Source organism: Equus caballus, chromosome 9 (assembly GCF_041296265.1).
Source record: "Equus caballus isolate H_3958 breed thoroughbred chromosome 9, TB-T2T, whole genome shotgun sequence".
In the NCBI taxonomy this organism is placed as follows: domain Eukaryota; kingdom Metazoa; phylum Chordata; class Mammalia; order Perissodactyla; family Equidae; genus Equus; species Equus caballus.
In genome coordinates this window covers 51,157,676-51,182,428 of record NC_091692.1, presented here as the reverse complement: position 1 = coordinate 51,182,428, position 24,753 = coordinate 51,157,676, and the positions used below count along the sequence as shown (strand labels likewise).

The 24,753-nt window shown below is 38.6% G+C and overlaps 1 protein-coding gene across 3 annotated transcripts in view; it reads right to left on the bottom strand.

Annotated features, from left to right (window-relative positions):
- NECAB1 (N-terminal EF-hand calcium binding protein 1) overlaps positions 1-23,303 on the bottom strand; it is a 172,977-nt gene extending 149,674 nt beyond the window's left edge. Inside the window, exons 1-2 of one of the 3 annotated variants that reach the window (XM_014728038.3) lie at positions 22,704-23,303; positions 15,433-15,457 (exon numbers count right to left, since the gene is read on the bottom strand). In XM_014728038.3, coding sequence (XP_014583524.1) covers positions 15,433-15,457; positions 22,704-23,117 — 439 coding nt within the window. In that variant the 5' untranslated portion in view covers positions 23,118-23,303. The remainder of the gene's footprint in view (positions 1-15,432; positions 15,458-22,703) is intronic. The other 2 variants (XM_023648668.2, XM_023648669.2) reach the window with 2 other exon arrangements.
- Positions 23,304-24,753: the final 1,450 nt, after the last annotated feature.

The window sequence follows — 24,753 nt, the reverse complement described above, 5'->3', positions numbered from 1 at the left end:
ACTAATATAAATCCTCACACTACAGGCCTATGTATCTCAGTTCCTATTACCTGATACATCATATTTGGCTTTCACAAACAAATTACAAGGCATCCTAAAATGCAAGAAAAAGCAGTTTGAAGAGACAGAGCAAGCATCAGAACCAGACTCTGATATGACACAGATATTGGAATTATCAAACAAGAAATTTTAAATAAGTATGATTAATATATTAAGGGCTCTAATAGAAAAAGTAGACAATATGCAAGAAGAGATGGGTAATGAAAGCTGACAGATGGAAATTCTAAGAAAGAATCAAAAGAAAATGCTAGAAATCAAAAACATTGTAAAAGAAATGAATGCCTTTGATGGGCTATCAGTGGACTTTATACAGCCGAGGAAAGAATCAGTGAGCTAAAGGTAGGTGAATAGAAACTTCACAAACTGAAAGGCATAGCAATAAAAGAAAGAAAGAAAAGAACAGAACATCTAAGAACTCTGAGAAATTTCAAAAGATGCTACATACATACAATTGGAATACCAGAAGAGGAAAGCGAGTACAGAGTGGAAGAAATATTTGAAATAATAATGGCCAAGAACTTTCCAAAGTTAATGACAGAAACCAAACCACAGATCCAAGAAGCTCAGAGAACACCAAACAGAATAAATTCCCTCTTCCACATCCCCTCAAAGCAATCCTATACCTAGGCATATCATATTCAAACTGCAGAATATCAAAGACAAAGAGGAAATTTAGAAAGAGGTAGAGAAAACAAAATCTAACCTATCTAACACCAAGGATAAGAATTACAATTACAGTGGACTTCTCATCAGAAATCATGCAAGCAAGAAGAGTGTGGGGTGAAATATTTAAAGTGCTGAAAGAAAAGTACCACAATGTAGAATTTCATATCCACTGAAATTATTCTTCAAAAGTGAACATGAAACAAAGACCTTCTCAGCTAAACAAAATTGAAGGAATTCATTGCCAGCAGAACTGCCCTGTGACAAATGTTAAAAGAAGTTCTTTAGGGAGAAGGAAAGTGATATAGGTCAGAAACTCAGATCCACATAAAGAAAATAGAGTGTCAGAGAAGGAATAAATAAAAGTAAAATAAAATATTTTATTTTTCTTATGCTGAATTGATCTAAGAGATAACTGTATAAAGTATAAAAGTTACACAAAGCATGTTCTCAGACCACAATGGAAATAAACTAGAGATCAATAACAGAAAGATAGCAGGAAAATCCCCAAATATTTGGAAATTAAGCATAACCTTTCTAACTAACACATGTATCAAAAAAGAAGTGTCAAGAAAAATTGAAAAAAATATTTTGAACTAAATGAATATGGCAATACAAAATATCAAAATTTATAGAACGTAGTGAGAACAGTGCATAGAGGGAAATTTATACCATTAAATGCATATATTATAAAAGAAAAAAGACCTAAAGTCAATATCTAAGCTTGTACCTTAGGAAAGTAGAGTGAGAAGAGTAATTTGAACCTTAAGCAAGCAGGAGAAAATAAATAATAAAAATTAGTTCACAAATCAACAAAATTGAAACAAGAAAAACAATAGAGAAAATCAGCAGAACTAAAAGCTGATTCCTTGAAACGATCAATAAAAGAAACAAAGCTCTCAACAGGCTAAGCTAAAAACAAAAAAAGAGAGAGAGAGAGACAAGACATACATTATCAATATCAGAAATGCAAGCAGAGATAACACTGTTGTTCCTATGGATACTGAAAGGATAATAAAGTAGTACTATGAACAACTCTATGCCCATAAATTTGATAACTTATCTGAAATGGAACAATTCACTGAAAGACACAAACTGCCAAAACTCACGTAGAGAGAAAGAGTTTATTTTAATAGGTCTATATCTACAAAAGCAATGGAACTAATAATTAATAGCTTCACGAAAAATAAAGCACCAGACTCAGACAGACTCACTGGTGAATTCTATCAAACATTTAGGTAATAAATGACACCAATTTTCCACAATCTTCCAGAAAATAGAAGGAGAAATAACATTACTAACTCATTTTATAAATCCAGCATTATCCTAATATCCCAACTAGATCAAGATATTACAGGAAAGGAAAAATCTAAGCCAATATTGCTCAGGAACATAGATCCAAAAATTTTCAACAGAATATTAGCAAATCGACTCCACCAATATTTAAAAAGATTATACACCAAGATCAAGTAGGATTTGGTTCACTTATGCAAAGCTGGGCCACTATTCAAAAATCAATCAACATCAACATGCTAAAGATGAAAAAAATCCTATAATCATATCAACTGATGAAGAAAAAGCATTTTATGAAACCAAACACCCATTAATAATAAAAATTCCCAGCAAACTAGGAATAGGAGGGACTTTCCTCAATTTGATAAGGAACATCTCCAAAAATCTACAGTTAAAATCATATTAAATGATGGGAAAGTAGATGCTTTCCTATGAGAATCAGGAAGTGATCTTAGGAGATGTCCTTTCTTATCACTCCTATTTAACAATATACTAGAAGTCTTAGCTATTGCAATATGACAAGTAACAGGAATAAAAGGTACACAGACCGAGAAGGTAGAAACAAAACTGAATTCTTTCACAGATGGCATAATTGTCTTTGTGGAAAATATCAAATAATCAGCCAAAAAAAAACCCCAAGCAAACTAACAAAAACCTCTGGAACTAAAAAGCAAATATAGCAAAGTCACAGGGTACAGGATTAATATACAAAAGTCAATTGCTTTACTATATATCAACAACAATCAATTGGGATTTGAAATTTAAAACAATAGCATTTACAATAGTACCAAAAAAGAATGGATCTAAATATAGAAAAGTACAAAACTCCAATGAAAGAAATTAAATAAGATCTAAATAAATAAATGAAAAGATAGTCCACGTTCATGGATTGGAAGACTCAATTTTGCTAAAATGTCAATTCTTCCCATCTTTGTCATTTTATCAATGCAATCTCAATCAAAATGCCAGCAAGCTCTTCTGTAGTATTGACAAACATTCTAAAGTTTATATAGAAAGACAAAAGACTTAGAGTAACAAACACAGTACTGAGGAGGAAAAACAAAGTTTGAGGACTTATACTGCCCAATTTCAAGACTTACTCTAAAGCTACAGTAATCAAGCCAGTGTTGTATTGGCAAAAGAACAGATGCAGGAACCAATGAAATGGAATAAAGAACTCAGAAATATACCCACACTAATACAGTCAACTGATCTTTCACAAAGAAGCAAAGGCAATTAAATAGAGAAAGGATAGTCTTTTCAAAAACTGGTGCAGGAACAATTGGCTGTCCATATGCAAAAAAAGGAAACTAGACATAGACCTTGCACCTTTGAGATAATAAAAATTAACTTATAATGGATCATAGACCTAAATGTAAAATGCAAAATAAGAGAAAATCTAGGTTACCTTGGGTTGGGTGATGAGGTTTTATATACAACACCAAAAGTACAATCCATGAAAGAAAAATATTGATAGCCGGGCTTTATTGAAATTAAAAAATTTTGCTCTATGAAAAAAACATACTATTAAGAGAATGACAGATAAGCCACAGACTGGGAAAAACATCCACAAAACATACATCTGAATAAGGACTTATGTCCATAATATACAAAGAACTCTTAAAACTCAACAATAAGAAAGCAAAAAGCCAATGAAAAAAGTGGGCAAAAATCTGAATAGATACTACACTAAAGAAGATATACAGATGGCAAATAAGCATTTGAAAATACTTGCAATGTTGTTTGTCATAGAGAATTAATAATTTAAATAGTAATGAGATACTACTACACATCCATTACAATGGCTAACTCTCCACCACCCTCCAAAATACACCTGGCAATACCAATTCCTGGCTAGGATGTGGGGCAAAAAGAACATTCATTCATTGCTAGTGGGAAAGTAAAATGGTACTGCCACTTTGGAAGACATTTTGGCATTATCTTATGTAGCAGTCATGATCCTAGGTATTTACCCAACTGGTCAAGAACTCATGTCCATACAAAGAACTGCATGTGAATGTTTATAACAGCTTTATTCATAATCACCAAAAATTGGAAATAACCAAAATATCCTTCGTTAGGCACATGGATAAGATAATTTTGGTACATCCACACAACAGAATATTGTTCAATGTTCAAAAAAATGAGCTATCAAGCCATGGAAAGACATGGATGAATCTTAAATGTATATTGCTAACTGAAAGAAGCCAGTCTGAAAAGGCTACCTATTGTATGATTCCAATTTTACGACATTTGGAAAAGACAAACTTATAAAGACAGGAAAAAGATCAGTAGTTACCAGGAGTTCAGGGTAAGAAGGGAGAAGTGAAAAGGACAAGAACAATGGATTTTTTAGGGTGAGGAAACTATTTTGTACGACACAGTGTGATGGATATATGCATTTGTCAAAACCCATAGAACTTTACAGCACAAAGAACAAACTTTATCGTATGCAAATTCTCAAAAACTCATTTAGGAGTTCAGGAAATCCCAGGGTGGAATGCAGAATGAGACTAAATGACTTAACTGTTAGAAATGCGTTAAACAACCTCACTGAAGGGAGTGAGGGAAAACAGCGCTGACCTAAGTAACTTTGGAAATGAGTGGAATCTACAAGATAAAGGTAAAATAAGCTGTACATAAGTACTATACTATAGTTGATGAAGTTTCCCATGGGGTTCATCAAACATTCTGAGTACTAGACATGTATATTGGAATTGAGCAGTTATGTAAATGAATGGCTGACTGGGAAGGCCAGGTTTGTCACTGTTGTTGCGAGAGGTCACTTATAAGCATAGGGAAGAGGCTAGGAATAATCCATGTGGTAATGGTTTAGAATCTGAGACATCAGTATGAACTCATGTTTAGCTTAATATAGATATATAAGGGTATATGTAGAAATGAGCGTACACATGGGTTAGTACACACATGTATATTTACTTGCTCCATCAGCTGAGAGATCTTAGAAACAACAGTGACATCCCAGTAACAACGAGAACATCTAGCACCAGATCTTAGTTTCTAATACAGTTCTCCAATTTAAAATATCAGAGCTTCTTGAAGAAGTGGCTGATTCTAAGACTAGGACAGGAATTATCAAAGATGAGCCTGAAGCATCTGATAGTGCTAGAAGGTAAGGAAGTGCTAAAAAACTCTCATAGTTATGAGGGTATGTCAAAGTCACACAGGAGTCAACTGAGAGAGATCTCAAAGACCAAAGTGGGTAGTATTGGATCATAATCCCAACTATATAATAAATATCCATGTGTCCACAGTGTTATAAATAAATGTTGAATAAATAAATATTTAAACCAGAGAATAGACAAATCTCCCACGCAGAAGAATTCTAAATAATCCATGCAGATACTCAGTCTTCAAGGAGGTGGAGCATAACTCCCCACTTCTTAGGTGTGGGCTGCCCACAGTAACTTCCTTCCAAAGAGTCCAGTTATGGAAAGGGGAGGAAAGAGTAAACTTTATAGTGAAAAAACCTGACAAACACTACCTCAGCAGGTGATCAAGGTCGTCAATAGTCATAAATCATGTTGATAGCATACACATTTGATATAACGCGATGGCATTTTACCCCTTGATTTTCCTCCTCAAAACACATAACCCCAGTCTAATCATCAGAAAACCATCAGACAAATCCCAATCAAGGGACACTGTATAAAATACAAGATCAATACTCCTTAAAACTGTCAAGATTATCGAAAACAAGGAAAGTCTGAGAAACTGTCTCAACCAAGAAAAGTCTAAGAAGATATGATTACTAAGCGTAATGTAGTACCCCAGATGGGATCCTGTAACAGAGAAAGGATATTAGGTAAAAACTAAGGAAATCTAATAAAGCATGGGCTTTAGTTAATAATGTATCAATACTGGCTCATTAATTATAACAAATGTACCACATTAACGTAAAATGTTAATAATAAGGGAAATTGGATGTCAGATATATAGGAATTCTCTATATTAGTTTCACAGTTTTTTTGTAAATATAAAACTGTCCTAAAATAAAAACTTTATTTAAAATATTTATAACTGAATATGAAAATTATATAGAATTAAATTAGAAACTTTAATATATCAAAAACTGACTCACCATGTTATCAACATGGTAAAATCAGTTACCTTTATTCATATTAGATCTTGAATCTACCATGTTTAACTCAATAATCAACTCAATAGATTCATTTTCTTAACCCCTTAATCTATCCTGGCTCTCATGTTTTCTATAGACTCTTTGGGAGAATGAAATATGTTTTATGTACCAGAGCTCATACAAGTAAAAATATGTTGACCTGTTATCTTGCAAAACATTTTTACTCTAAATTTTATTGACTATACTCATCACAATGATTTCTTGAAGTAGATAGTATTCTTACTTTTCTTTCTAGGAGCAGAATAAAACTGAAATACAACAAGGTTAAATAATTCAGATGTGGTCCCTGAAAGCACATCTCTTGGAACACATTTTTGGAAGCTGGTCATTAAAACTGCCATTCATTTAAAATTTACCAAGTGCCCAGAAATTAGGTAGAAAACTGAATAATTCAGTCAGATGGTTGGCTCCTCACTGACTTGACCCCAAATATTTAGATACTCTATCAGGAAAGCTTATTTCTTATACCAAAATATTTTTGTTACTTGGAATTGTATTGGGAAGGTGAAAAAAATTTCTTCATATTGAGGGAATGAGTGTGTATTAGTTTTTCATGGCTAGTAAGGATGTGCTTGTAATTTAATGAAAAAGAAATATCTGTTTAACATCACTTCTATAGAGATTAACAATAACATTTTAGGTGAGACTGAGAAAAAGGCAACAAAAAATACCCGATTTACTTAGCCTTTCATAGAATGACAGATGAAACATTTGTTGGAGGAACATGTAGTCATTTGTAGAGAATGTGGATCCAAAATTAGCAACATAAAGAATATTCCATTTCTAGGTAAATTTTACCACAAAATGAAAAATTAAATTTTTTAATACTGGTGTTAGATACAGAAAAAGGAATACAATATACAGTTGAAATGCTTTCCTTCCCCTCCTTCATACCTTCATTCCAAATGGATAACCACTGCTTTCCCAGCTAGTTTACCTTCCAAAAGAGGAATATCTGTTATTTTTGCCTGGTCAACATCTAATTTCTCTTGTTTTGGTAAAAATACGTTGATTTTCCCTTGAGAGATCACTGGTCCTCTCTCTCACTCCAAGCGTTTTGCGTGGGCTTTATGTACCCCAGCCCACTCTAGGGGTGTGTATGTACCTGAAAACCTGCAAAATCTGTTCATTCCATCTCTCACTTATTACTTCAAAGATGGGCATGTGACTCTAGTTGATTGATCAGAGAATATCTTGAAATTTTTGCTAAAACTATTGTGAAAGAGATGCTCTCTCTTTATTCTGACTTGTTGAACTGGTAGGATGCACATTCCAGGAGCTATCTTGTCACTCCTGGTGAGACAGCCTACCTGAAAGTAAAACCAACCAGAGGAAACCAAAACTGAGATGGAGAGAGAGGGAGGGAAGCAGGCAAAGAGAAAGTGATTCCTGAACACCTAGATACAATTCTGTCTGAAACTATAGCATTTCTTGGGTATTTCAATTACAAGAGCCAACAAACTCCCAATTTTACCTAAACTAATCTGAATTGGATTTTTGTCACTTTAAACTGAATTGGTCTTGACTGATAACCATCATTTTTTTCCCCAGCTATCTCAATTTTCACTCATCTTTAGAGATTCAGTTCAGGACAATTAATCCATAAGCTTACCCAGGCTGCCTGGAGCCCAGAGACCTCTTCCTCCTCTGAACTCTTACACATCAGTCTATTTGCCATTCATTTGGCTTAGTGATACCTCTGGCATTGTTGATGACATTATTATTCCATTTTCTCTGTGTTTATGACTCATTCACCAATAAGATGCTAAATTCTCAGAAGACAATGTTGTCCAATACTTATTCCCCACCTCAGGTCCCTAAGAGTTGACTAAGTTCTCTGGATCTATTTGCAAAACTCTAAGAGAGTTACTTTCATTACACAAATATATTATTTGTTCTAGTAACAGAAAGCCATGTAAGGGCTCACAGTTTTCAGTCAGCCTTCTATAACTAATTCACAAAGTGAAGAAATCATATCTTGTAGGACCTATACAAAATTAATGAAGGCAAAAGGGAACTGATAATTGTTGCATATTCACAATATACTAAATGAAATTCTCGGGCTTCACATATGTTTACCTTGCTTACTCCTCACAACAGCCCTGCTAATTTAGTCTTGTTATTCTTTAGAAAAGAGGAAACAAATTCAGAGAGGTTAATTAATTTGTCCAAGATCACACCCTAGTAAAGGTATACTAAAGTTTATGTATTTTTTTATCTTTGCATTCTTACCACCTAGCATAATGTCTGGCATGTAAAGGGCACTAATAAAATACTAAGGAAATGAATAAATGAATGAGCAAACAAACAAATGGTAGAGACAAGATTAAGAGTTGTCCTTTTTGGTTCTAAATCTCCATTATACCTTTCTACCCTCAAACAGGATCATAGCCAAAACAATGCCATTATTTTTGTCACTTGTTTTTAAATTACGTTGAATTTCTTAGCATTATTCATGTGAAAGAATTGAAATTTCTAGATTTCAACAGCATAAGCCTACTACAGAGATGAGGCACAGTACAAGAAGCATCCTGGGCTAAGCCCTAGGACATTTGGGTTAGAGGGGAATCTGGATATAAAACCTATTTACTCACTCAGTGTCCTTGAACAAGTTTACCTATATCTGAAATCAGTCATTGATGAAATTGAGACAATGATATTTACTTCCTTGTAAAATTATTATGGAGAATAAATAAATTATGCCTAGCATAGCTTCTGGTATATAGTAATCCTTTGCTAAGGCTGTTTACTGTTATTATTGTAGCACTATTTTCTTTTGAAGTCTGAATCAATTTTCTCATGGCCATACAAGTCTTGGTAATGTACAGGCAATTATATTTTTAACAATTTAGGTGTGATTTAGAATATTAAGGAAAAGGATAGAAACATCACTCACTAACAGATCAACTGATATTCATAAGCTCTCATAACTGAAAGTGATCCCAATATTACAACCAAGCACACAGGAGAAATTATATTAGGACAATTGGTTTGCAAACAATAGAAAACACTGAATGACCAGGGCAAAGGTAGGACAAGCCCCAGGGCAGCTCAGAGGCCTTAGCAAGGTCATCCTGGACAGACCTCCGGGCACCGCCAAGTGAATAACGAGCACCAGTTGGAGGGTGGGCCAGACACTGTGATTGACAGTCACACCAGATAAGAACAAGAATTAGGACAGAAAATGAAAATAGATGACACCTATTAAGAACTTCTTAAGGGTCAGGCACCTTTCCAAGAAATTTGTATATATTATCTCATTTAATTTTTCAACAAGTCTGTGAGAGAGGCTCTGTCTTTACCTTCATTTTATAGATGAGAAAGTTAAGTAACTTGCCAAGATCACAGAGTTAAGTGGAACAGGGATTCAAACTCAGATAATCTGACTGCAAAGTCATACACTTAACCATCAATTCTACACACCTTCTGGATCTAGATGGAGTAGAGGAGATGATTACATTGCAGGAACAGAAAGGGAAAGGAATGCTGGGCTGCCAACCCGTAGATATGGATTACAGAAACCGCTTACGGTAGAAGCCCTGTGTTAGGGTAGATACTTTGCTTTGTACGCTTGAGGACCTGGGATCAGAGCAAGGTCTTACTTCTAGCCTTTGGCTGCCCATAGCTTAGTAATTTGAAGCTAAATTTTCTGTCTGTTTCTGTTACAGCAGATAAGCTCAGCTTTGTAAAGATAAGAATTTTCACAGTTTTCTGCTTTTGACAGAAAAAACACATTTATGAGCTTGAAACTGCTCTAGATTTTAAGGGAGAAAAAGTACTATGGAAATAGAAAGTTTATTTTCCCTTATTTTGTTAAAAAAAAATCATTACAGTCAGAACTCGCACTCATGCACTCCCACATTTTGCACTGCTTGATGAGCCACTGCTTCTAATAGGGCCGTTGTTAGGGCGTGAGACTTTTTTTAAATGAATCACTCTTTTTTTTTTTTTTTTTTTTTAAGACTGGCACCTGTGCTAACGACATTGACTATCTTTTTTCTTCTTTTTCTGCTTTTTCTCCCAAATCCCCCAGTATATACTTGTATATTTTATTTAGTTGTGGGTCTTTCTAGTTGTGGCATGTGGGACACCTCCTCAGCATGGCCTGATGAGCAGTGCCACGTCCGCGCCCAGGATCCCAACCAATGAAACTCTGGGCCGCCGAAGCAAAGCACATGAACTTAACCACTCATCCACGCAGCCAGCCCCCAAAATGAATCACTCTTACTATACTTTGCTTTGACTTTCAAACTGGGAGGTGTGTTGCTGAAGCCTTCGCAAGTATGCATATGCCTGAGAGCAAACATGAGTTTTACGCGGTCTCTGATCCCGACTGCTCTGTAATCAGTTATCTGATTCTCAGCTTTGCTAATTTTCCTCAGTTTGAGAAAGTAGTGAGGAATTACGAAATAAAAATCAGCATTATAATCCTGATTTCAAGGGCCAACCCTTAGTCTTTACATATTTTGGGGGGGCTAGGACCCCTGATTAGACCATCAGAGGGCTGTGGAGCCCAGTGGAGGGCCAGTGATGCCTGACTAAGCAGCTCACATCAAAGGACAGCCTTGTTACCAAGACATAGGAACATAGAGGGGGCCCAGCCCAGTGGAGCAGTGGGTAAGTTCACAGGTTCCACTTCGGCAGCCCGGGGTTTGCTGGTTCAGATCTTGGGTGCAGACCTACACATCGCTTGACAAGCCATGCTGTGGCAGGCGTCCCTCATATAAAGTAGAGGAAGATGGGCACAGATGTTAGCTCATGGCCAGGCTTACTCAGCAAAAAGAGGAGGATTGGCGGCAGATGTTAGCTTAGGGCTAATCCTCCTCACACACAAAAAAAAGAAACACAGAATCACAGACCTCTGGATGGTACTCTGGAAGTTCCTCATCTTCAGGGAAAATACTCCCACTTACCAAACCTTTGTTTCACCCTTCTACCTGAGCTCACATTTTTATATGCTGATTGAATAAACCAAACTTTGGGCAAACAAATTGAAAGGTTCTTACCAATTCTCACTTAATCTATTAACATTGGTTATACAATGATACCCTGAAGTCTTCAAAATATCCCAAATACACAAATACAACATCAACTGTTCTTAGACTAGGGTTTTTCGAGCCAACATTATTTTCTTGAATTAGTAATTGAAAGAGTGTTAACTATTTTAGATCACCAAGGAAGCATTTAGTGCATTAAATCAATAAAACCACTGTGCATTGGGGAATCAGAACATCATATTCAAGATCTTTGCAAATTCAGGTTATGATTATAATTATAGTTATGTATGTGTAGACTGAAATACATGTGATACATAATATAGTGAAAGATCACCAAATCTGGACTCAGACAGACCTGGGTTCAAGAATCCTGGTTCTGCTGTTAGCATACAACGTAACCCAGAGAAATTATTTAACCTCTCTGAGCTTCATTTGCTTCATCTAAAAAATGGGGAAATAATAAAAATAGCTAAAACATTTAGCAACTACCATGTGCGAGATCAAGACTAATTGTTTTTGAGGCGTAATCTCATTTAATTCTTAAGACAACTTAATGGGAGAAGTAATATTATTCTTCTTTCACAGATGAGGAAACTGAGGCAGGGGAAGTTGAGTAACTTACTCAACATCATAAAACTAAAGCCTGTGTTCTTCCCATGGCTCTAAACCATCTATTTTGTATACTTTTCAAAATGACTAAGGAAAATGTATATACCTAGAGTAGGGTCTCACCCACAATATGTCCTCAATAAATTTTACTAATACTATTAATTAATAAACAACAGGTAAATAATAGCAATGTTGGTTTGATGAACTGATATATATAACTGTGTTTCATCTTCAGTTTTCAAGGTCAAATTGTTGGTTATGCACGTCTTACAAAGAGATTCACAAATATTTATTGAGCACCTATGTTATGACAGGCATTTTGCTCCCCGCTGTGGGCCTGGTGCTGTGTGACACAGGCCCGGTCTCAGCCCTCACAGGTTCACAATGTACAGGCTGCTGGAGGGGACTAAAAGCCACTGAGGAGAACCATAACCATCTCTTAATGAGATCAGGCATTAAATCGGGACCAAAAGTGCCACCCACACAGCCTACCTATTTGCTGACCGAGAAGGGCAGATGGAGAATGGCCATGGATCTTTAGCAAGTGCACATCAACAACAGGAATCAGATGGTGTTATTCACTACTATGACCCTTTTCATTGCGACTTTTTCTAAGGTTAAAAATATCTTTTTGCAAATTTTACAAATACCAATGTATCATTTCCATTTTCATTCACCCACATATATGTAAGCTTTCTCAGGAGTTTTGCATTTCTAGGTTTAATTCTGGGTTCTTTATATCAAAGCACTCACATCTCTCCTAAGCAATCCTATTCTGAGGTCTACCTTTATGTCTAAAATCCCAGCCAATGATTTAAAAACAACCATAACAAAAAATCTCTCTAAGACACCATTATTATAACTAATCATTAATCATGTATTTTTTCCCATTTTTCCAGTAGCTTTTCTTTCATGTCAGATAAATTCCAAAAGCCAAATGTGCACTCTGGCAGGCTAGCTATCACACTGCTTATCACCGCTTATTCCTTGTTATTCCATCACCCACTGTGCAGTCCTCAAGGGTTTCTAGCATACGGGGTCTGCTACCCAGAGATCAAATACATGTAGCAGCTGTTTACTTGCAAATACAGAATGTGATGAACACATGGTACAGAAAGATGTTTTTTAATGTTGGTATGTTCTCATTTACATTATATTATCCACTATCCTTTCTCCCTTTTTCCATTTTGCACCTGTAATAGTCATTTTTTTCCCACTGAACTCCACTGAAATAGAAATGACTAGAACGTCACCAAGTGTCTCCAATAGTCAAGGCACCACAACACAAAAACAGTTCAAGCTTTCAGTAGTAATAGTGATAATATTAATCATAATAATAGAAGAAAATGAGCAGGTGCAAATTCTTACTATGTTCCAGGCACTGCCTGGGGACTTTACTTATATTATCTCATTTATTATTCATAATAACCCCATGACATAGGTAGATGTTATCTCCATTTTATAGATGAGAAAGCTGAGAGTGCAGTTTGTTACCTACCCAAAGCCACCAAGCTAGGTGGCACCACTGTGATTTAAACCCAAAGTGGCCTGAATCTGCCCTCCCCTCACATTACACTGGGAATGAGGGAGAAGAGTAATAACGGAGTGGAATGTTCTTAATCATTATTAACTCATTAAATGAACACCCCTGAGCACCTACTCCTGGCTGGGCCCAGGGCTACTCTTAAGACAAGTTCCTTGCCCTAGAGAGGCATGTTTGGCTTGGAGAAGTAGAATCCCCACAAACAACTGCCATCCTCACCATGAGGGCAATAATCAGTAGATGCCAAAGTATGGAGAGCACAGAGAGGGTGGGGCCCTGCCAGGGGGACCTGGGGAAAGCTTCCTAGATGAGGTGCCTTTCGAGCAGGCATGCAAGTAATACATGAGAGTTCTCAAGCTGGCTAGGCATGGAAATGTTAGAGCAGGTGGAGATCAAAGCGGGGACAATAGCACAGAGGTGCGGCAGACGGGAAATCACAAGCACTGCAGAGGGCCTGGTGAAGACTGTGGGAATAAGAGCAGAAGGGCAGGTGACTTTGACAGCACATAAGGCTCAGGTGTTAGGACAGGGAGCAAGGACGAGAGAGGTATCATATAAGGCGCGGAGGCAGGTGAGGAAATATGGGACTGAACAGGACCACATGGGGCTGCCAGTGTAAGTGACCACTCTAAATAGCATAATGTATGAAGTTGTCATAAAATCCATCAAATCATGTGAACTGTTTTTTCAGGTGCTTTTTATTATAACTATGGATTATGATAGTGAGTCACCAAAGAAGCAAGTTTTTTGGAAAGAAGAGTGACAGATACAAAGCTAATAGCGACCCTCAACAGGAGCCTTGGAGTCCAAGCAAAGGAAGGTGGAGCCTAGGAACTTGAGAAGAGAGGGAGATAATGCCTTCCTGAGCTGTAAACGGCTGCTGAAATACGAGGCAGGTAGCATGGAGATAGACGGATGATTCAATTGTGCTTTTGGCATCACTGGAGCTGGATATCAGGCATAAGGGCAATGCGTGGTATGAGGAGAAAAGGTAATAGCATCATTCCATCTGTCTTAAAATTAATCAAGTGGTCCAAGTGAAAAAAAGGCCCCTTTGAATTGATAACAACATAATTTTAGAAAACATTTTGATGGACAGGCTTAGTTATATATTATCAAGATTTGCGACACTATTTTATTGCTCCCTGGGTTAATATATTCTCTGTTTGTGGAAAGGTGTACAGTGCCAGTCAAACTTTTCTTGGCCTGGCTGCCTGGTGGCTAACTAGACTACAACTGTCAGATCTGGACTCTGCCTGTAATCTCCCCCCATAGATAAGAAAGTACTCTTTGTATCCTAAACTGGTCAAGAAGCTCTTGTCAAGAATATAGCTCTATTATGTACTTATAGTATAGCAGAAAAATAAACTCAGTAAGCCCTGATTTGGTATTCTATGGAACAAAATTTGTAGGGGAAAAAAGGAGTAAAAAGATGTTGCTTATCACAGCTTATAATTGGACTTTGTGCAGGCATCACTTAAACAGTATTTCCTTTGATGGAGTAATTTTTCCTTCTAGTTTCTCCCACTTTTCTGTCTCTATAGATTATCACTTCCAGCGCATACACTTCAAATGGGAGAGCTATGGTCAAGAGCCAAGGAGCGGAGATAAGTCTGGCAATCCATGCTTCCAGGTAGCCATCTTAAGAGTACAGCAGGAGCCCCCAAGGCCACTATGAAGTTCAGTGTGGAAAGTCTAGACTTTGGTGTCACATAGACCTGGGTTCAAGTCTCAGATCTATACCTTATTCACTCTAAGACAAAATGAGTGCAAAGTGCTTGGCCAAATGCCTGGCATACAGTAGAAACTCAACAAATAGCAGCTGTTAGTGCTTTAAAATTAATTTAAAGCATAAAAGGGAAAAGCCAGAGCCCAAGTATAACTTCAAAGGAGTAACTTCTATCTTCCTGTCAAATGTAAATATCTCTGTCAACTTCTCATGAATATCTAGAGGCATGAAATTGCCTAAAACTCCAACTAGTACAACAAACTGACATTTTAAGTGTTAATTTCTTCGGTTCTCCTCTTGCTTCCATATTATTCTTTATGAGATAACCTAAAAGGTAAGAGATTAATAAATAGAAACTATAGATTTTTGGTCTTACCATTTTTGTCTGCTCTCCTCAGTATCTGGAAAAGAAAAAGGAAAAATTTTATCACCATTTTTTCTAAATATTGCAGTGAATGTTGTATTCACACATAATTCATTATTAAATAAAAGAAATTCCAATTTTAAATAAATGTTTCCACAATTGAGGTCTTTCTTTATAATAGTCAAAAACTGAAAATAACCCAAATGTCTATAAACTAGTGAATGGACAAACTAGCGATGGTATATCTACATAATGAACACTACTGAGCAATAAACAGGAAGGAGCTCTTGACACCTATAGTAACTGGGATGGATCACAAAGCAGTTATGCTGAGTAAAAAACCTAGACACAAAAGAATACCTACTGTATGTTTCCATTTATACAAAATTCTAGAAAATGCAAACTAATCTACAGTGACAGAAAGCAAATTAAGGGTGGCAGAGGAATGAGCAGGCCAGGGAGGGCTGGATCATGAGAGGACATGAGGGAACTGCTCTGAGGTGGTAGATGTACTTATTATCTTGATTATGATAATGGCTCAATAGGTGTATATACATATATGTACGTAAAACTCATCAATTTTCACTTTAAATATGTACGATTTAGTGTAAGTCAATCATATCTCAAGAAAACTGGGAATAGAAAGAAACAAAATAAATTGTGGATTCATAGAAGCTTACATGTCTATATTATCTTACTTCTATACATTAATTATATTATCTTGGACACATTTTAAATTGTCTTTGATGGATATGAACTGCTTGGCCATCCAGTATCTTTGGTAATGATTTCCAATTTTCTTCTGAGAAGCCAGACTTTCCTCTACTCTCGGCCCATATGCTCCAGGGTTGGGTAGAGCACTCAGGCCTGACAAACAGGATGTCACATCCCTAAGGCCAAAGTGACTACTCAGGCATGAGCACAGTAAGGCCAGTGAATGGTAGGCCATGGTTTTTCTTGAGTTGTCAAGAGAGACACACTTTGTCTTCGGCTGGGTTTGAACTTGGGAAGATACATTTAAGGAGCTGCTGTCAGCCTTTTTGTTATCATATGCATCATGGGATGAACTGTGTCACCCCAAACCAAATGTTGAAGTTCTAACTCCCCATAACTGTGAAGGCAACCTTGTTAGGAAATAGGATCTTCGCTGTTGGAATCAAATTAAGATAAGGTCTTACTGGATGGTAGTGGGCCCTAAATCCAAGGACTTTACAAAGAAAGAAAGATTCAGAGATGCAGGGAAACAGAGAAGAAGGCCATCTGATTGATGGAAGCACATATTCAAGTGATGCAGCTGCAAGCCAAGGAATGCAAAAGGCTGATGGCCACCACCAGAAGCTGGGAGAAAGGCATGGAACAGATTCTCCCCTAGAACTTCAGAGGGAGCAAACGGTCCTGCCTACACCTTGATTTCACACTTCTAGCCTCCAGAAATGAGAGAATAAATTTTGTTGTTTAAACCACCTTTTGCGTAGCACTTAACTGTGGCAGACCTACAAAACTAATACAAGAACTAACCTAGAAATAACCAACACTCAAGAAAGCAGTGTCCAGAGACTTGGAGAAACTGGATCCTGATGATACTCTCTGAGCCCCTGATGAAGCCACCCTGACAGGACGATCTCTGCTTTTCATTGAGCCAATAAATTGTTATTTTTTTTTAATCTTAAGATAGTTTGGGTTATTTTTTCTGTTAGGAAGAATCAAATTAGTCCTGATGCTGTATACTCATAGAAAAAAAACCTGGATAATATAATACACAGCTATGTTATATACAGTACCAAAGAAATGTCCCTTTATCATATTGCAAAGACAACCTTTAATCATGCAAAAAGGGCACTTAAGGATCATTTTTCCTGAGCAATATGTAGCTATGGTTAAGCAACCAGAGCTACTCTTATACTTAGGTTGTCACTTCTTGGTAGCCAGCTCGAAACATGAGCATAGTTATTAATTTGCAAAGTTGTCTGTTTTACTACTTTCTACCATAGAAACATTACCCTCCTTTCTCCTTTCCTTCTGTTTACTTTATGGAAATGAGGTATGGATAAATCTAATCATTATTACAATGTGTTTTATTACAAAATACTAATATTCCTACCAAAAATCTTACCCCTGAAAAATTTCCAACAGTTATGTATCACTCTGACTTGCATGCATAAGAAGTTGGTCCCTTTTTAAGACTGAATTTCTTTCATTATTGCAAGAGGACTGCTTTCAATAGTAAGAGCTTCTGTGCTTAGAGCAGAATGGCACAAATTCTTTCTACTCCATAGAGGTAATTTCTTGTGGAAATTCTGGGGACCCATCTCCATCATAACCAGCTTCTTCTTCTCCTCTGAAACTATGAAGCCCCAGCTGAGAGTCAGGGAGACATGAAACACAGCCTGTTTCCTACCTTTGATATTCTCTAAGATTCCATTTCAAGCTCTACCATGTCCTTATGAGTTCAAAGTGACTAGAATAGGAATAACCACACACCAGGACTTCTGTCAATTCATTTCATAAATATCTATCTTAAATAGCATCCAGCCTCTTAGAGATGAAATTAAGACAGTTGGTTTTGTTATTAAGACAGTTCTTTGTAATTAAATACAAACAGAACAGTCTCTGCTGCAAATTTTGCCTCTGAGACCACAGACTAATAAAAAATGTACTGCAGATGAGAACTGAGTTCATTATGTTATGCTACCATAGTAATCTGGATCAGCTAATCTTACTGGTTGCTGTCACAAGATAGAGAGTAAATGGATTTAAACATTATGGTCAGATTTAAAGCTTAAGTGCAGGTGACGCTATGTTTTTGCAACAATTTAAGGATTATCAAATAGCCTCCTTTACTCCAAAAGATATTCTTTAATGGCCTTGAGTGAAATTCTTCACTTTTCACTTTAAGTTATTGAAGACAGGTGTTAAAATGCAAATGTTACCTTGGAAGTATAAAATATTGACATAATCACCATTGACTGAACTAATATTCTCTAAGTGCCTCCTCCCAATGTATCCGGTTAAAATTAGGTAATGAGACGAGCTAGCCAGTCACTTAATGGACTCCTGAGAAACTGGGATATAGGGCAGGGAGTTGGGATTCATCCAGAATATGGAGTACCATACAGAAGAGAAGATCTTGTAGGTGAGTCATGGTGTGTGGGCCTGGACATCTAGCAGGTAGTTTTGCTACCAGGCTACTAAATCATCACAAGGTAGGACGCAGGGAAGCAGGCACTGAAAGATGGATGGAAAAAAGGTAATCAGCACATACACTTTCATCTTCTAAATTTTGCCTCGTGTAGGCCTTGTGTAGGAAAACAATTTTTAATGTATGATAACAGTAAAACTAAGTTTTCCTTATTTCTGTTGCTTCCTGAAACTAGTAGAGTGGCATTTGCCTTGCCAACTAGGGCAGACAATAATGGGGCTAACTGTCATTCTCCCAACTGGACAATCTCAAATAATCAACTGTCCATGTTGATTAATCTCACTCAAATAATCAACTGTGCACCAGGCAAGATAGGAGGTGGCTGTAACAGAGTTCAGTCACAGAACTACTGTACCTGGGAAACTGTTTCTGCTCTGTCAGTCCCCTGTCTATGTCACCTCTCATACAGATGAGTATGTACAGGGCTTCGGAATGAAGTATCTTTGCAAGGAGAAACTATTACTCATTCCCACAAAGTCCCTTGACCATCCATGCACTGTGCCTTTTGTTCAGGGTATCCATGGGCACACATGCTTGGTTGGGGGAAGGAAGGGAAAACAAACAGTAAAGTCACCTCTCTCCCCTGGCGACTTTCTGGGCCCCAATTCTGCCTCATCACTTCCTTTCCATTTGAAAATCAAAGGAAAACTGTTTGGAAGAAGACAGCGGCATCGAGTGGGTAAATTTGCAACTAACTTCATTTGGGATTTATCTTGTTTTTGAGGATGAATTTAAGGTTTGCTTTTATCTCTTTACACAGTAGTAGAGTTGATTAATGTAACTACTCAAGAGAGGGCCTACATGCTATATAGACTAGTATTCTAAATTAGAGTCTATTCTCTATAATCTGGAATGCAGCAACCAAGGAAAAGACAGTATACTGGTGTAAAAAGGAAAATAATCATCATCCTCTTGGTCCTTCCATGTTGCTGCCCTCTGCAACCAGTTCAGCCCCTCTCCTGTGGCTGGTGGGGGTGCCGCATGCAAAGACACTGCACCAGCCTCAGTGGGCAGGCAAGCCTTGATCACAGCACTGGGTTTTCTAAGTCCCCCACTGAGTATGCAAGAGTATTCATGATGAACTGATGCTTACTTGTCATTTTTTCAGAAAGAAAAGCATATAAATTAGATTTATAAAGAAATAATCTTTGTATTAGTTTGTGGGTTTGGCTGCTGTTATTTATGCATTCAACATGGAACACTGACATAACAATAATAGTTCAAATTTATACCACACATTTTCCTTTGTTCCTCAGTTTTCCACCCTATGAACTCTTATTTCATACTCACAACAACAACTTTAGAATTAAGTAGCATATTATTGCTGATTTGGAGGTAAGGAAAATGAAGCAAAAGTCAACAGTTGTGGTAAATCTCTAGTTTTCTGATCTATGGCTAGTTTCTAACCAGCTGGACATGTCTAGTCCTGTCATTAACAGTATCCTCAAAAGTAGTTTAAATCATTTCTTACAGTATTGATTATTCCTATGGCATTGGAACATAAATCAAAGTTTTCCTCAAATTTGGAAATTAGTCTATGTGATGCAGAAGCATCTAATTGGTTTCATTTCTGTTCCTCCTTGGAATAGAGAATATCTACTTATAATCTGAATAGAATTCAAAAAGCAATCTTTCTTAGCAGTACTACTAGCATATATTAAAACTAATAAAATTATGTATTTATATTTCATATTTTATTTTTGCTAAAAGCAATATTACCCGGAAATGCATAATTCAAATCCCTAAGTAATAAATCCTTTTTTCATGTCACATATTTCTCCAGAGTGCTAGATTTTTCACAAAATATCTTGAAGAGAAGTATAAACAAAATCTTTTCCATTTGAGATAAAATTCAGTGGCAGTTTTTTTTGGAGACTCTAACATTTTACTGGCAAACAAGCATGTCAACACCTCTCATCAGTTTTATATTTTTCTTTTTAAATTCTAGAAATAGATATAAGAAGACAGGCTGTCCCATACATAGACTACGCGTTCCTTCAGGACAAGGACCTGATGCTGTTTATTTACAGACCTTGTGAACAATCATGCATATACAATAATAAATGACATTTTAATTTCCTTTTTTTCTTCTTTTTAAATAGCAGTTTGAATATGTGCGCCAAGTTGGTATATGAGTCAGGGAGGATGATGCTCCATTTATATAGCTTCAATCCACTCATCTCCACAGTATCACCAGGATTTGTTAACTGCATTTAAAAAGTCACAGGGAAGCACTTGATGTCTTTGCAGATAGAGTGAAGATCAGGTCAGAATGAATGCAGGGCCCTCTTGCCCTCTTTGAATCAATTTCATGGCAGCTTAATCATCAACTTCATAACAGACATGATTTTCAGGGACCCTGACTCTCTCTATCCCTGAGGACTTCCTTCCCAGGCATGCTGTGGTGCCTCCTCCCTCTCTCAGCTCAGTTCCTCAAGGGCTTATCGGTCCTGAATGGCAGGATTTAAAAGGAATAGTATCAGTCACTTAAACCACTAGCACCAATAACATATCTGATTGACCCAAGCCGAGGAGAGATGAGTGCTCATGAAGAATAAGATACTTAATAATCTTATCAAGTGAAGGAATGGGAAGCCCACAGATGTTTTGGTGGGAAGAAAATGGCAGATCCAGAATGCCTGGATACCCAATTGGAACTGCATGGTGATGAGGAGAGAAGGCTGCCAGGAGACGCAATTAAACCTTGTCTGTATCTTTTGCCTTAGACCAGGTTTAATTATTCATAGAGTTTTCTCTCCCAATCAAAAACTTCCAGTTAATCCATTCAAAATAAACTTGGGAGGGCTCTTTGCCCCCTCTCCGTTATCTTCTTATCTCTGCCTCACCATTATGATACTAATAATTTGATTTCCTCATATTTTCATCTCTCCATAAATAAATGTATTTGGCCTCTGGCCCCCTCACTTGGATTTTAATAAGAAATGATAACTCAGAGAAGGGTAGAGGAAAGAGGACACAGCACTCCTCCATGCCCTTGCCCCATTTTCTATCATGCCTAAACAAGAAGCAGCCAGACTTGTTCCCACTGAGCCGGAAACTACCTTGGGAGACAGCAGGAATGTGACAACCGAGGGGCTGAGAGAACCAGGTGCCCAGCAGTCGACTGAGGGACAGGGAAATCACAAATCCTAAAGGCAGAAAAAAAGAGATGTGCAACAGGGTGAGAAATATAGAGAATAAAAACAGCAGGAAGGGAGAGTAAAGCAAAATTGAGAAACAAATAATAAATAAAACTGCTATAAAGAGAGAAACCACAGCACGAGGGCAGAAAAATACCAGAGAAAGGAAAAGAAAGAATGAGAAAGAATGATCATCATATCAGAGAAATGGAGGAAAGGAATCAATACCCAAGCAAGGGGGAGGACCAAAGGAAAAGCAGTCAAAAGCTAGAATTGATGAAGATAATCACGGTAATTACAATTTGGAGAGGTATAGAGAGGGAGAGTAACAGGGACGAAAAACGGGAAAATGGGAGGTGGCAGTGAAAAAAGAATCATCTTGAAAGACATCTTTCATAGCCACGGCTGTAAAAAGAAAAACAAGTGTGTTTTCGGAGCAATTGTTTTCCGAGAGGGCTGGGTGAGAATGGCGGGGCATGGAAATCTCTGTTGCTTCCCCTGATCGCCTTCGAGCATCAGCGAGACTGCGGGCCGCCAACAGAAGACATTAAGGATGAGTTGGGGCAATGCTCCCCCACTCCCTTAGCTCCCTTTAAAACGCCATATTCACTCGAATGGATCCTGCTGTATTTACAAATCTAGTCCCTATCGAAACCCAGACTGATGGGAAATTTAACTTTCGGAATTCTTTAAGGGTTGTTAAGCCCCAAGCTCCCAAGCCGCAGGTCTGTGACAGCCCTTTTTACAAGTTGAGCGGCGGTCATTTCTCTGGCCTTTGCCTCGGTAGTTTTCCAGGGGGAGAAGGGAGCAAGGTAGAAGGTGGTTCTCGCCGGTGTTCTGGGGGCAGAACTCAGGCTGATGAGCACCTGGACCGACCCCCTTCCTCCCGGGGATGAGGAGAGACACTGGGGACCACCAACCTAACTCCTTCCCACTGTACTTACGTCGAGGAAGATAGACATGCCTTTGGACAGCTGCAGGGCAGAGCAGAGCTCTTCCGAGGAGTTGTTGGAGGACGGCGACGTCTCCCGGGAATCCTCCATCCTCGGGAGACCTGACGCCGGAGGTAGGAGCGGGACTGGGAGGACGCAAGGCTCGGGCAAGGGCGTGGCCGCACTGCTGCCTCGCCGCCCGCCGCCACCAGGCTCGGGCTCCGGAGCGGGTGTGCGCTCCCCCGCGCGCCTCGCTTGCGTCTCTCTGCGGCTCGCTCTCCCCTCCTGGTCTCCGGCCTCCGCGCTGCCACGCGCTGGAACTCGCGCCTCCCCCTTCCCCTGGCTCACGGCTCCTGGAGCTGGCTCACCCCTGCGTTTAGCAGTGCGCCGGCCCCCTTGCCGGGGAGCAGACTCTGACCCCAGCATTGCCGTTGGCCTTGGCCAGATATACCCCTGGGGCCTCTGCCCACCTCACAACAGCTTCACGTGCCGCGAGGGAGGAGGTAGCCCAGACAGAAAAGGCGAACAGATGGAAGGGCGTCTGTCCAGAACAGGCAAAGAATGAAGTAAGGACGCCCCCGAGCGCACCCCAGGGTGGAAACCCTGTGAGTTAGAAGGATTCAAAGAGGTTTTGCCAACTTTGCTTTTGTCCAAGCAGAGCTGTGTACACTCTCCAGCCTCTCCAAAGGCGGGTTAATTAGTAGATACTGCTAATCAACAAAGAGTTGGATTAGGATAGGGGTTAAACCACTGAATTTTGGAATCTTCGAGGCCGGAGTTGGAAACCTGCCTCGGTCACTTTATCTTGTGATCTAGCAAGTTACTAAATCTTTAAGCCTTAGTTTTCCTCGTCAGTAAAATGGCCACAATGAGGATGCTTGCCTCAAAGAGTTTTGATGCATATATGTGATAGTACCATCGACAAAGGTAGTGTTGTGGACTTTGCAGAGTAAGCGTCAAAAAAAGCTTAGCTATGGGGAAAAGATTGTCAGATAACATTCAAGCAAGAAGTTTTCCAAAGTTGAAGTGACAATAAAGGATGCAGTCCCTATCTGTGCTTAAAAATTTAAACTAGGGTAACTCTTCAGTATTTGAGAACTTCTGCGAGGGCTGCAAAAATGGTAATCTCACCTTTCATCGGGAGAGATACCCACTGTTTACTGAGTCTCTAAAAATATGCAAGGCACGTGCCTGTTGCTGTGGGGGTTACAAAGTTGAACTATCTGGGAGCAAGATGAGTCAATAAGAAAAGTATCTTGTCCAAACGAGACTCTGCCTGTGAGAATTGATGGGGCAGCTCCTAGTCCCCACCCCTGGCTTACTGAATCAGAATATCAAAGTATGCGACTTGGGCATCTATGTACCTCTCCCATGCATGATTCATATATAGCTGCTCTGTACCAGGGCCTAGACTAGAGCCAGGCCAGGGAGGTGCCTTACACACAACTACCCTGCACTTGCATGATCCTGAGAGTGACTGCCTCCCTAAATTTTGCACCCTAGGTGTCTCATTCACCTCGCCCAAGTCCCAGCCTTGCTGGATCCAGTTGTTCTCAACTCTGGCTGTACATTGGAATTACCAGGTGTGTATGCCAACCGTAAAATGTGGGACACTCTTCCCATGGAGGGGTGGGTCTCCTCCTCTTGAATCTGAAAGATTGTGATTGCTTTGATGAATAAAATGCAGCAGAAGTGATGCTATGGACCTTCTGAGGCTACGTGTGTAAACAGCCCCACAATTCCACCTTTTCCAATGGAATATTTGCCTCTGGAGCCCTGGGCTTCCTGTGGGAAATCTGACTACCTTGAGCCTCCATGTTTTGAGGAAGCCCAAGCTATATGGGAAGCACGTGTAGACACTCTGGCTGACGGTACCAGCTGAACTTAGCCTTTGAGTCATCCCAGCCTAACTGGTAGAAAAGTGAATAAAGAAACCTCCAGATGATTCCAGCACCTAGCTTGAGACAAGCCCAGCCATTTGTGTTGTCTCAGCCCAGATTCCAAACTTCATAGAGCAGAGACACACCATCAATGCTGTGCCTTGTTTGAATTCTTGACCCAC